The 15,211-nt window shown below is 32.4% G+C and overlaps 1 protein-coding gene across 4 annotated transcripts in view; it reads left to right on the top strand.

The window, feature by feature from the left end:
* PTPN12 (protein tyrosine phosphatase non-receptor type 12) overlaps nt 1-15,211 on the top strand; it is an 86,331-nt gene that overhangs the window by 34,259 nt on the left and 36,861 nt on the right. For all 4 annotated transcript variants that reach the window (XM_045793403.2, XM_045793402.2, XM_045793401.2 and 1 more), the window contains 4 exons: nt 3,226-3,334; nt 11,864-11,940; nt 13,850-13,945; nt 14,796-14,834. In XM_045793403.2, the coding sequence (XP_045649359.1) occupies nt 3,226-3,334; nt 11,864-11,940; nt 13,850-13,945; nt 14,796-14,834 (321 nt within the window). The remainder of the gene's footprint in view (nt 1-3,225; nt 3,335-11,863; nt 11,941-13,849; nt 13,946-14,795; nt 14,835-15,211) is intronic.

Below are 15,211 nucleotides of genomic sequence, written 5' to 3'. Positions count from 1 at the left end.
TCATAAAGAGAAGGAAGTGGTGTTTTAGGAGTGCATATAAAATCTAAAAAGAATTGAGAAGGGAAAGATTTTTGCATGAGAGGGATAAGAAACTGAAGGAGCTAGGACTTAAAAGCGAGATAAGATTTGGAGGCTTATTTACTGAGCGTGGGTATTATCTCTACTGAGTGTGGGTATGATCCTCGTATTACAAAAGATGAGACAGGTTAAATATGTTCATTGTCATACAGCTAGAAAGCGGCAGATCTAGAATTTTAATTCAAGCAACTAACTGTAAACCTGACCCTGTTTTGTTTTGTTAGGAAATAAGACCCTACTTGGTATCTTTTTGAAACATTTGGGTAGAATTTTTTTGATGTCAGCTTTTTTATGTACAAAGTTTTTATGTTTAATGGGCCATCTTTGTTTTATTTATACTACACCAGAGATGAGTATTGCCGATGGGTATGAAACTTTTTAAGTATACTACTTATGAAGATTTACTTTAATAGGGAAGCTTGAAGTAGAAAGCATACCATGCTGTGCTGGGCTTTAAGAAAACTGGATATATAAAAATTCAGACTCATATGAGATGATTATTTGTACACAAAAGTGTTCTTAAGTTTCATTATATGAAAAATGCAGTCATTTCACATAAAAACTTTATTTTGCCCATTTCTCAATAACGTAATTCATCATGTAAAAAAAGAAATGATTGGAGTGATTGCAGGTATTCCAGAAGTGCATTAATATTTTATAATTAAATTCATCTCCTCTTCCCTTTTCTTTGTACTTATATACATTTTTTTCAACGATTGTTAACCTAATTCCTTTTCCCCCTGTGTTTCTGCACGTGTTTAGATTGATATCCTTCTGTAAGTCACAGTCACATATAATATTTTGTAATGCATTAAGATACTATAAATATTAAAATTAAAATTAAAATCTTTGAGCAAAAAAATACAGAGATTCTAATTAAATATGTAAGATATGTATGTGTATAACTGGGTGGGTCTCTTGATATGGATTAAGAAAATCATGAGCAGTTTTTTCTATTTTCCTTTAATTTTTTTAGCACTTAATTTTTTAAAATCTTTTTTTTAAAGTTTTTATTTATTTAAGTAATCTTTACAACGTGGGGCTCGAACTCATGACCCTAAGATCAAGAGCCGCATTCCTCCAACTGAGACAGCTAGGTGCCCCTTTAGCTTTTAATTTTTTGAATAGGCAATATATTCATATAATCTAATAGGTATGAAATAACGTATAGTAATGTTTCTTTCCCATCCATTTTTTTTTAAAGATTTTATTTATTTGACAGAGAGAGATACATCGAGAGAGGGAACATAAGCAGGGGGAGTGAGAGAAGGGGAAGCTGGCTTCCCCCTGAGCAGGGAGCCCGATGCGGGGCTTGATCCCAGGACCCTGGGATCATGACCTGAGCCAACAAAGGCAGACGCTTAGTGATTGAGCCACCCAGGTGTCCCTTTCCCATCCATTTCTTATAGCTATTCATTTCTCTTCTCCACCGATAACAACAACCTTGTTCAGTTTCTTTCCTAGAGATATTTTATGCACGTGTACAAGAAAGTGCAAATATATTTTTATTCTTAACACCAGTGGAGTGTATTATATACACTATTGTGTTCCCTGCTTTTTACACTTAATATGTATTTTGAGGCATTTCCATATCATTGTGTATAAATAAAGAGCTTCCTTATTTGTTTTTAGTTATATCATATTTAATTGTATGAATGAAAAAATCTATTTAGCCAGTCCTCTATTAATAGACTTTAATTTGCAGTCTTTTGCTGTTTTAAACAATGCTGCAATAAATAACTTTGTGCATAATATGTCATTTCACATGTGCCGTTTAGAGGACAAATTTTTAGAAGTACATTTGCCGGGTTAAGGGGTTATGTGTATTTGTAATTGCCAAATTACCCTCCTTAGGGCTTGTGTTAAATGTTCTCTTCTACCAGCATTGTATTGAAGTTTTGGTTTTCCCACACCCTCACCAACATCCCATTTATTTTTAAATACAATTTTTCCCCCAGCCTTCTTTTGAGAACCTTATTACCATAGAAAATAGCATCATAAGTGTGGGTAACTTAATTTCAGCATTGTGCCAAGGCAGAACAAGATTCTAATAAGTTTTTTCATCTTACTGAAAAACATGTGTATTCCTGTTTTAAGTCTCTAATATTGTCATTATAAAGTTTAGTAGTTTTTCAAAGAAAAACAAAAGATTCACTATTCTATGTAAAATTGTCTACTTTATAAGATTATTTCAAGTGCTGATATTGAAATATATAACAAGAATCTTAAATAAGTTCTGTGATTTAAAAAAAAATGTTTTGTTGCTTAAACATCAGCATCACTAGTAGCAAAAGTAAAATGGTGAAAAAGTGAAATGTTACCAGACTTTTTGTTCATTTCATTTATATTCAATAATTTGTTGAATAGTAAAACCAGTATGCCTTCAGTATGTCTTTAAGCTGGGAAGAAAGTAGGCTCCTTTGAAATTAAATTTCAGCAATGTAGTTGAGTAGTGAATTTAAACAATTCACAATGCTGACTTTCAGTGCTTCTGAAAGCAGGAAGTGTATTACTGACACGCAGAAATATTCCAGCCCAAAGAACATCCCTACTGCCATATGTGGTAAGAATTTGTCACTAACTCACAAACCACTTCTGTAATGCAGTGAATAAGCAGAATTGGTCTTTGTTGTACATTTCCAATTCAATATGAAAGCACTTTGTTTTGCAGTGTCTTATAAGTAATTATTAGCTTATGCCTTGGAAGGAGCCTGGCACATCATGGGTGCCCAAGGTTTATTGAGAGAAGTAATAAAGAAACTTGTACATAATCTTTTAGGCATGATTTACTTGGTTTTAGGGACCCATAGTTAAATACAAAAATTACTTGAATAAGTTAAGGACTGAGTTAAATAATCTGACTCAGCTTATTAATGATTTCTTAAATAAAATTGCTTCCTTTTATTTTAGTGTTCCCTTTCAGTGCTATTTGGAAAATTAATCTTATGTTTGCACTTAAGTTAAAAAAAAGTATCCTTGGGGTTAATTATTAAGGGGTAGGGAGATACTGTGAGCCGAGAAAAACAGGAAAATGAGTTGTAAGGAATTGGGGTTAGCAAAATTCAATACAGAGCTATTTATAAATCATTAAAATTTTGAAAATATTAATGTTTTTATAAACTTGAATTTTTTTGTTTATATTTTAAGCGATTAAGAAGATTGTCTACCAAATATAGAACAGAAAAGATTTATCCCACAGCCACTGGAGAAAAAGAAGAAAATGTTAAAAAGAACAGATATAAGGACATACTGCCATGTAAGTTTGAAATGCCCTCATAGAACGATTGGAAATGTTAATTAGCAGCTTGTAGCCTAAACTAGTTTTATTCTTCCTAATGCGTTTGATTGTAAAGGAGTTAGTGATTAACTTCTCTTTTAAAATACACTATAAGATAATTTGTAATTGTGCTTCTTGTTTTTCCTCCTGAAAGTAGTTTTTGTTGTTTAGTTTTTTCTTTAGTGTCACAATTACTTTGATACTAACTTACTTTTAAATACAAAAAAATCCAAGGAAGAATGTCTTTTGTGCACTCCCTGTTCAAAGAAGTTATTTTGTTAAAATAAAATAGTTAATTCAGTAAATATAATGGACTAAATTTTATAAAATGCAAAAAAATATTACCTCTTATCTGTTCACAATTAGAACCTTAATTGGTGAATTATGCATGAAAAAAATAAACCATAAGGTGATTTGTGCCTGCATATCTGCTTTCTCAGTAGTCTCAGTATGTGTCTGAGAGTATACCTTAGACTGATAGCAGTATATTGTAATAATATAATTATATTCTTAAAAAGCATGGTTTTTGGCAAAATACCTTTAACTCTAAAAGCATGTATACTTAAGTGTGTTCCTATTTTATATAAAAACTTGACATTGTACATGGTATCTCTTAAAGCTGCTAAGTCTTTTTCTTTCCCTTCAACTGTCTTGAAATAGCTACATTCCATGGCACCATTCCCTCAACTCTCATTCATTGTTTTCCCCAGCCTTAAGTTGAGATGTAATTGACAAATCTCAGTAATTTTTAAAGGTGGTTCTCTCTAAAATGTCTTTGAGAAAGTTTCCAGTGACTTTCTTTGTGCCAGATTTAGTAGTCTTTTTTTCAGTGCTTACTCCTTTCTGTTAACTATTTTGATGCCATTGACCAGTCTCTATTTTTGAAGTTTTCTTCTTCCATGATATCCTTCTTTCAAATTGCCTTGTCCCTCTCTTTCTCGCTGTCTTCTTTGCATGAATTTAATCCTTCATCTTTTTCTTGTTGTTGTTCAACTGTATTCTCAGCTGTGGGATCTGTGGGTGGCCAGTATTAGCAGAATTACTAAGCAGCAAGTGTACCTAGTATAATGGTGAAGAGTTTTGGTTCTGGAAGTTCAAATCATAGCTCTACCACCTGCTGTGTCTATGACTTTGAACTAATCCTCTCTGTGCCTTTTTTCCCTCATCTATAAAATGTAGATTAAAATAATACTCTTTATGCTTATTTTGATTATTACATATGTTAGTGCATGTTAAAAAGCTTAGAATTATACCTACCACATAGTAACTACACATTAAGCTTTTGGAAAACACATTCCACTTTTTTTTTTTAAAGATTTTATTTATTTATTCGACAGAGATAGAGACAGCCAGCGAGAGAGGGAACACAAGCAGGGGGAGTGGGAGAGGAAGAAGCAGGCTCATAGTGGAGGAGCCTGATGTGGGGCTCGATCCCATAACGCCGGGATCACGCCCTGAGCCGAAGGCAGACGCTTAACCACTGTGCCACCCAGGCGCCCCCACATTCCACTTTCTTACAAGTCCCCCTCAGAATGGTGGATAGTATGGGTTTCTGGACAGTTTTTATTAAGCAAGATAATTTCAACATACTCTTAATATACTCTGGAATTAATGCACGTACTCTTAAAGAGATAGTTTCTCTACTTTATTTTTCTATCATCTGGGGAAATGAATCTTAAACAGTTTCAGCTTTCTATTTTCATATGTTGTGTTTCATTCATTCATTTTACAAAAAGCTTTGAACAAATACTCTATGCTGGAGATAGAGCAGAAAACAAACTGTCAAAAATTCCTGCCCTTGTGTAGTTTATATTCTAGTCAAGGGGGAATGAACAATAAATAGAAATAACATATATGGTCTCTCAGATGGTGGTTAGTGGTATTGAGGATAATACAGTGGGGATGAGGCACATAGACAAAGCTGAGACTAGAAGGGAGAAGCTTTACAATTTTAAATAGAGATAAAGGGAGAAGTTCAGTGGTGTGGTATAAAATTGGCACTCCAATAAATAAAAACCTTAATTTGTATTGTCAGTTTCTGTAGTAAATGAATTATTTGCCATAATCATCACAACAAAACTTTGTGGTAGGTACTATTATATGCCACTTTGCAGATGGGAAACTGAGACAGAAAGAAATTAAATAGCTAGTCATACAGGTAATAGAGTCAATGAGAATTTAAACTCAGGTAATTTTTGTCCAGAGCACTGGTTCTCAACTGGGGTGATTTTGCCCCTAGAAGAAACAGTTAGCAATGTCTGGAGACATTTTAGTTGTCACAACTGGGCAAATGGCAGGCTGCTACTGGCATCTGGTAGGTAGAGGCTAAGGATGCTGCTGCATCCTATAATACAGAGGCTACAGCCTCCCCATAAGCGAAGTATTACACAAGGCCAAAATGCCAGTAATGCCGAGGTTGAGAAGCCTTGCCCTAGATCCTGAGCTCTTAATCATTGTGCTATAGTCAGACTGGCTGTGTCTTTTTTCCTTTTAAGTTATTTAAGGTTTGATAAGTCAGTTTCCAATAAATTTCTAGTCATTTTAATTTGGAAAATTATATTAAAAGCAGTTGTACTTAGAGATGTATATTTACTTACTGTCATAAAAATAATGTTGTCAATTTCCTTTGCATGTTTAGTATGTCCAGTGCTTCCAGACACAGTATTTTTTAAACAGCTTTATTGAGGTATAATTTACATACCATAAAATTTACCCACTTTAAATGTATAATTCAGTAATTTTTAGTAAATTTATATAGAGTTGTGAACCATTGACACAATACAGTTTTTGAGTATTTCTATCAGCCCAGAATGATCGTTTATGCCAGTTTGGCGTCCTAAGCCCCAGGCAACCACTAATACTTTCTGCTGTAGATTTTCCTATTCAGGAAATTTCATGTAAATGTAAGTATACAATATGTATGTAGTCTTTTATGTCTGGATTTTTTCATGAAGCATATTTCTGAGATTTATCCATGTTGTAGCATCTATCAGTAGTTCATTCCTTTTTATTGTTCAGTAATACTGCATTATATGAATATATCACATTTTGTTTATCCATTCACCAGTTGATGAACATTGTGAATAATGCTACTATGAACATTTCCATACAAATCTGTGTGTGGACATATGGCCGTCTTTCTCTGGGATAGATACGAGTGGATTTCTGGATCTATGGTAGCTTATGTTTAACTTTTTAAAAACTGCTGAACTATTTTTTAAAGTGGCTGTGTACCATTTTACTTTCCCACCACCAATATATGGGGGTCCCAGTTTCTCCACATTCCTTTTTACTCTCAGTCTTTTTGAGTATAGTTATTCTAGTGGGTGTATAGAGGTATCTCATTGTGGTTCTAATAGGCATTTCCCTAATGACTAGTGATGTTGAGCATCTTTTCATGTTCTGTTAGCCACTTGTGTATCTTCTTTGGTGAAAAGTCTCTTCAGATTCTTTGTACTTTTATTAGATTTGATCTTTTTAATTCTATTGAGTTGTTAAAAGTTCTTCAGCTGTCCTAGATACAGGTCTTTCTTTACATATATGGTTTGCAAATTTTTTCCTCCCAGTTTATGGCTTGTCTTTTCATTTTCTTAAGGTGTCTTTAAAAGTGTGCAAGCTTTTAATTTTGGTGGAGTCCAATTTATCAGTTTTATGGATCATGCTTTTGATATTCTCTCCATGAACTCTGCCTAATTCAAGATCACAACGATTTTCTCTGTTTTCTTATTTTTCTTCTAGAAGTATTGTAGGTTTAGCTTTTACATTTAGGTCTGTAATCCATTTTCAGTTAATTGTCTGAAATAATCTGTGTATGTAGGATTGTTCTAATACCATTTGTTGAAAAGACTGTCCTTTCTCCACTGAATTGCCTTGGTACCCCTGTCGGAAATCATTGGACCATAAATATAAGGGTTTTGTTTTTTTTTTTCCTGGACCCTTAATTCTACTCTGCTGTTGTATTCTTAAGCCAGTATCATACTGTCTTCATTACGCAGCTTTGTAGTAAGTTCTAAAAGCAAGAAGTATTAGTCTTCCCATCCATGTTCTTATTTTTAAAAATTTATTTGGTTCTTTTGGTTCCTTTGCATTTACGTATAAATTGTGGGATAATTGGTCAATTTCTGCAAGAAACCCTAATGGGATTTTGATAAGGATTGCATTGAATGTATAGATCAGTTTGGGGAGAATTGCCATCTTCAGCCATATTGATTCTTCCAGTCTATGAACATGAATTTTCTCTCTCCATTTATTTAGATCTTTAATTTCTCTCAGCATTGTTTTATGGTTTTCAGTGTATTCTTGTATTTCTTTTTTTAAATTCTTTATCTGATTGAAATTATTTTATTCTCAAATTCTTTATTACTAGCACATAGAAATACAATTTATATTTTTGTATTGATTTTTTTAATCTAGTGACCTTTCTGAACTCATTTATTAGTTTAGTAGCTTTTTATGGATCCTTTAGGATTTTTTACATACTGAGTCATTTTATCTGCAAATGATGACAGTTTTACTACTTCCTTTCTGATCTGAATGCCTCTTCTACCTTGTTCTATTAGTTAGAACCTCTAATAAAATGTTGAAGTGGCAAGAGCAGACATTTTTGCTTTTGATCCATTAAAACTAGTTTCATCACTGTTCAAAGATTATACAGGTTTTTCTAGAGTGATCTTAGAGATTTGATTTATTTTATACTAGAATACTGAGGCCAGTTCCAGAATTAAGAAATATCTAGATGCTCTTGAGTCAAGAATGATCTTTACTTTGTCTGCTAAGAGGACTAAAATTGAGCTGCCTAGCCTTTAGCAGTGATGGATCAGTGTAATACATGTATTGTAATTTAATTATGAAGATTCTTGTCCAATGATTTCTTGTTAATTATGAAGACCTAGGATTTAATCAATAGGAAGTTTTGGTTTCTTCTGATGTGACAATATTTAAATACTTTCTTTCTGTTGCCATAAGTTGTTGATGTTTGTTTGGGGGGAAAATGTTGCTGCTTAGAGAGCCTCCTGTGGGGCCAGTCTTGGTTCTATCTGTTTGGAGTTGGGTTCTTGGGAGATTGTAGAGGCAATCAGCAAAACCATGGAGAGGAATGATTGTTTTCATTTCTTTAATATTCTTTAAGTTATACACATGTTCATGCTTAATAGGAGCACCAATGAAAAATTGAACATACACGCAACCTAACACTGGTTTTTAAAATTGCCAATAATATGATTATTTAGTATAAAGCAGTGACTACAAAATTTGCTTGTGCTTATTTATTTATTTATTTATTTTAAAGATTTTATTTATTTATTTGACAGAGAGAGGCAGCGAGAAAGGGAACACACACAATCAGGGGGAGTGGGAGAGGGAGAAGCAGGCTTCCCGCTGAGCAGGGAGACTGATGTGGGGCTCAGTCCCAGAATACTGGGATCATGACCTGAGCCGAAGACAGATGCTTAATGATTGAGCCACCCAGACGCCCCTTGCTTGTGCTTTAGAGTTTAAAATAAACCATTTTTCTGTCCCATCTTGAACTTACTGAATCAAACTTACTACAGAATATGGTACTCAGAAGTCTTGTGATTTAATTTGCTTTTTCCAGGCCCCAGGTGTTGTATGATTAGAGATTGATGAAATAAGATTGGCAAAATGTTGAAATTATTTAATATTAATAGTATACTGTATGTTAATTAACTTGGAATTTAAATAAAAACTTTATTAAAAATGTTGAAATTATTAAAACAGGGTAATGGTTATATGGGGATTCATTGTTATTTTTGTGTATGCATAAAATTTTCCATCATAGAATATTTTTTAAAAATTACCAGCCTGGATGTAACAGCCTCGTACCAGTATTGACTATCATTTGGGAGCCACTGTTCTCATTTGGGTTCGCAATCCCCAGAAACATTACTGAGGATCCAGTGGTAAACCAACTATTGTACAAAGTCCTATGTTTGAGATACTTTAACTGGAGGCTAATATGCCACATAAATAAGGGTGATTAATTGGGACTCCTCATTACTGGCAAACATGGTGAGAGGAAGCTTCATGTAGTTACTTATCCTAACGACTGTCATTATCCTAACTACTGAATATTCCCATTTACCAGAAGATCAAGTGAGATAAGAAACAGAGCATTGATTAACATATAAACATTCTCTTTTCTGGAAGCACAGAAAAGAGATACATGATTTGAATTGGAGGCTAGTATGTTTTTCTTCTGTATCTCTTCCTACAAATTTTCAAAGATTTCACTAAAAATTAATAAAATCAGCAGAACTGGGCCTTAGTACTAACGTATAAAATTTGAGTCCTTGACAAATTCGTTATTCATTAGTCGACTTTTAAGGGTTTGCTAAAAAGTTTTATTCATGTCTGTTACCATTTCTGTCTTTTTCTACTTAATTGCCTTTAATATTCATTGTCCCTGGATTAGAAGGGATTGTAATATGATAATGGCATCTTACATATTACATGCTGTGGTTCTTTCTAATTTGTATACTTGTGAATCTTAGGCAGTTGTACTGCTTTAGGATTTCATAGGCTCAAAGTATCTCCCCCCAAATATTAATTACTACAAATGGAAAGATAATAACTTTATAGTGGGAGACAACCAGGCGACACCATATTAACCAAGTATTCAAGGTTAACATCACAGATAGTATGAAATTGACATCATAAACCCCTTGGTGTGTCTTCTCACTGAGAAGGACACATTATCATTCTCTGGTGTTCTTGCCAAAAATGCATAAACCTCATTCCAATCATAAGAAAAAAAAATGAGTCAAAGGAACTTTTGTAGACTGGAACAAACTAAGGAGAAATAACAACTACATGTAATGTGGGATCCTGGAAAGAGAAAAAAAAATTTTTAAATTGGGGAAATTTGTATATAGTCTGTTGTTTAATTACTGGTGGTGTGACAATGTTAATTTTCTGATTTTGATAATTGTGTGATGGTTATATAAGATATTAACATTAAGGGAAGCTGAGTGAGAGATATAAGAATTCTCTGTACTATTTTTGCAATTTTTCTGTAAATCTAAACTTAGTTCTAAATTTAAAAAATGTGAAGAATCAACACAAACTGGAACAAAACTATTTGTATTACCTATAACTAAAGATTGATTTTTCTTTTTTTATATAAATCGGTAGGAAAACAGACATAGGTAAAAGTGTGCAAAGGATATAAAGAAGCAGTATATGGTAAAAGGAATCTAAATAATCAGTAACTATATGAAAATGTGCGACCACTTGCATAGTTCAAGAAATACAAGTTTGATTTTTTTACTTTTTAGAATGTCACCTATTAAAAAAGTTAACACCCAGTCACTCTTACAAATAGCATTTGTATTGTGTAAGTTAGTATACATCTTTTAGAAGGCAAGTAGCATTTCTTCTGTTAGGAACTTATGTACCACTGCTAGCAGTGAAAGCAGATACGTGTACAGCAGTGTTCAGTGTGCTGGTGTTTTTAATAGGAAAAAAATGGTCCATCATTTCTGTAGCTGGTTAAATAATGAAACATCCATATAATGGATTTTATTTAACCTGTGAATAAGATAGATCTGTGTTATATTAGCTCTGGGAAGAGTTCCAGGATATAGGATTAACTGAAAGGTGAGATAACAGAATATAGGATGATTGTATTTGCATAGTTTTCAAAATATGTAGGTATATGCATAAAAATTACTTCTAGAAGGAAAAAAGAACCTTAATAGTATCTGTGTTAGGAAAGAGAGACCTGGACTTCAAGGACAGGAGAAGATTACTTTTCATTTTATACCTTTCTTTAAGGGGTGCCTGGGTGGCTCAGTTGGTTAAGTGTCCGACTTGATCTCAGCTCAGGTTTTGGTCTTGGAGTCATGAGTTCAAGCTCCACGCTGAGCGTGGAGCCTGCTTAAATTTAAAAGAAAAAAAAAGGGCCTTTCTTTAAATTCTGATTTTTAAAAATCATATACATATTACTTCTATGCGAAAAAATAAAACTGCAATTTTATAAAAGTAATGAAATTTATATTTTTGAGCTTTTTTGTAAAGATTTTTTTTACCTTAATTTGGCATTACCTACTAATAAATATTATTGCCAAGTACAGTAATTAGCACTTTTTATGCATCATCTACTTCATTTGCCATAATTTACTTAATTTTTATAATTTCTTGTGAAATACGAAAGCTACATTTCCTAACAAGGATTTTGGCAAATGAGCTTGTACATTAGTGCTTAGTGTCCACTACCTCATATGCTTGTTAAAAAACTGCAGAGGCGTCTAACAAATTTGGGATAATGCCCAGGAATTTGTATTTTAAAAGAGTTCCTGAGATTATTCTGATAATAGCTTTAAAACACAGCTTTACATCATCAGATTTTTGTTTTTATAGACTTACTTTCTATAAATATGATGTTAGAAATTGTTTTTTAAAGAAAATATTTTTGAACTATATGGCTTATTAGAAAATACATGTCTACCAATAGGACATAATTTATGAAATCCTTTTTTTTTTTTCTTATAGTTGATCACAGCCGAGTTAAGTTGACTTTAAAGACTCCTTCTCAAGATTCGGACTATATCAATGCAAATTTTATTAAGGTATGTATTAACTTCAAATGATGTTTCTCTGCCCTACTTAATGTCTTCCTACATACTAGTTTCATTAAAATTTTTTAAATTGCCTAAATATTATACCAATAACAACAACAAAAAAAAAATCACAGCCCTGACACACTATGTGGTTTTCTTCTAACCTTATTCATAAAGATAAAGAGTTTTGTTTAGTTTAGTTTCATGATAGTTAAGATTGCTTTCTAATAATTTTTTTTTTTTAATACTGAAGGCTTGTAATCAGTTTACCAATTGCTAAGTTTTCTCCATTGTCCCTTTGGGTTTATATACACAAATGTACATACATGGTCATTTCCTGCTGTTGAACTATATAGGTTGTTTCCAATTTTCGTGATGGTAATATTGCAGTGAACACTGTTATTCTTTTGAATAATTTCTTAGAATAAATTATCAGGGCTGGGATTACTGGGTAATACTGATGTAAAATTATAGAATATAGGGGCGCCTGGGTGGCACAGCGGTTAAGCGTCTGCCTTCGGCTCAGGGCGTGATCCCGGCATTATGGGATCGAGCCCCACATCAGGCTCCTTTGCTATGAGCCTGCTTCTTCCTCTCCCACTCCGCCTGCTTGTGTTCCCTTTCTCACTGTCTGTCTCTCTCTCTGTCGAATAAATAAATAAAATCTTTAAAAAAAAATTATAGAATATAAATTTCGATTAAAACCTTTGGAAAATTGTCACTATGTCTCAAGTGGCAACCCAAGTGAATACAAGATTAAATACAGCCTTCATGTAGATAACCATTTTTGGATGCTCTTATACCGAAAGCAGTCAGGTTCTTACATAGTAGTTATCAATAGACAGATTCAGACTGCTACTTAATTAAATAAAAGACTACTTTGTTCATTAGTTATTCTGTGTTTTTGAATGACAGGATAATTTCAGTTCTTTTATATATGGTATTTATAGGTATTTTTAAAAAAATATTTTGTTGACAAAAATATTACGATGGTATGAGTTACATGGTAAAATTAATATTACCCATGTCAACATTAAACAGTCATGGTTTCAAATAAGAACTTCCCCTGCCAACAAAATCAGTTTTATTAAAATTATGGCAAACCCAAAACTAAGAAGTTAAACAAAAACTAATATGTAGGTGGTTTGCTGTTTCAGATGTTGTCAATGTTGATATTCTTTTATAAGGACATTTGTTACAAGTTCTAGTTTGCAGGGCGCCTGGTTGTCTCAGTAGGTGGAGCATGCAACTCTTGATCTCACGGTTTTAAGTTTGAGCCACGCCCACGTTGGGTATAAAGATTACTTAAATATAAAATCTTTAAACACAAAAAAAAGCTCCAGTTTTTAATTCTACTTAGTAACACTGATTTATTGTGTGATTCAATTATTCGCTAGTTCAATATTTTAGTCTGTTGTCTTATTTGGTATATTCCCAGGTTTGTTATTAGGTATGTATATAGTAGGCACCCAATAAACCTTTTAAGTTGAGTAAATAATTTAAGGTAGCTATGGAAGAATCTAACTAAGAAAGAACTGTTTGGTAGTTTTACTGTTGTTTTTAGAATCAAAGCATGCTTTTTATGTTTCCATCTAGTTAGACTTGTTGACTAGGTATTGGGGCTTTTTTTTTTTTTAAACCCAGGTAAATAATAATTTGTAAATTAGCATAAGGCAATTTAATTATCAATTCTGTGTGCCATTTCTACTAAATACACAAAAATAATATTTTACCAAAGGCTGAAGTGAATTGAATATATTTTGTCATGCTTTTATGTACTATGAAAGAAAAATTGTTTGGAAATACTTCAAGTGAAAAGAGAGGAGTATTACTAATAAGATTTGAAATCTTAAAATTTAGGTAAGGAAATACTTTTGGTAATTGTAATAAATATGAAATTTCCTTTTAACCATTTTAGGGTGTTTATGGGCCAAAAGCATATGTGGCAACCCAAGGACCTTTAGCAAATACGGTAATAGATTTTTGGAGGATGATATGGGAGTACAATGTCGTAGTAAGTAATTTACTTTTCATAATCTATTTTGAGAAGTATTACATGGAATGACATAGGATGTTTTACTGAATAAGGAATGAGAGAAGACTTTTTAGCCATAATGATATGTTAATTATAACTAATATTTACTCAAAAGACTGAAACTGAAGTCTATGATGTCTCATTTGAGTCTCACAAATTAGTTGAAATATTTTAAGAAGAGACTGTGATAATACTTTAAATCTTTTCCTCAGTCAGTAACTAATAAGATACCTACCAAGTAAGATGGATTGATAGATGGATAGAGGGATAGCTATGTGATAGGAGAAGAGTGAAGTGTTAATGGTAGAATATAGATGGTAGCTATACAGTGTTTACTGTAAGATTATTTCACCTTTGCTATATCTTTGAAATATTACATTATAAAATGTTGGGATGAAGAAGCAAATCTAACAACCTTTTTGTTTAAAGACAGTATTAAATGCATTCAATCTTCAGATAATTTCATTAAATGTATTTAAGATATTTCATAGTGCTATTTGGGTAAATATCCTAAAAGTGATATTTTAATGTAATTTCAAAAGTCAGAGGCCAGTTTATGAGGATCATAAAATTTAATTCAAATTAAATACATTATGTTAATTGAAGCCGATTTAATTTGTTGCTATATAGTTATCTCTTGATTATAAAGTGAGATTTTGATCATTTCTTTAACTCCTCCTTTTAATAGTAAAACTACTTTTTTTGACGGGCCAGGTATAATTTTACTCAGAGTAAAAAGTAATTCTTGGAATTCATATTTCATTTAAAAAGTAAAATTGTATTTAACTGATACAATCTTCATCTCATTCCATCTCCCATTTCTTTTTAGATCATTGTGATGGCCTGTCGAGAATTTGAGATGGGAAGGGTATGTATACCTATTAACACTTAAAATAATTATGGAGGATCCTTTTCATCACTTAATTTCTAGGGATATATGGTTCCTGGTCCTTTTTTATATTCTGAGCCTAAGTAATTAAAGTAGATACTTCTTTTTTGTGTTCTGCTATTGGTTTTATTTGATAAAAGGAACATCATAATCTCTAAAAAGCACATAAACTTTTTTTTTTTTAGATAAACTTAAAATAATAGATACTGTATTATAACTTAGTCTTTCAGTGTTTAATGGTCTAGTAAGTAGAACACTATGGACTGAATTAGAGAGGTATTTTAAAATAGGAACAAAATTGAGCAAATGAAAATGAGTTCAATAAAATAATTTTGATTAATTATCATCAATTTATA

The sequence above is a fragment of the Ursus americanus genome, chromosome 3 (assembly GCF_024610735.1).
Source record: "Ursus americanus isolate L20-20 chromosome 3, mUrsAme1.1.p, whole genome shotgun sequence".
NCBI lineage: Eukaryota > Metazoa > Chordata > Mammalia > Carnivora > Ursidae > Ursus > Ursus americanus.
Note: the sequence above shows the minus strand (reverse complement) of the source record. Positions and strands in the feature narration are given on the sequence as shown.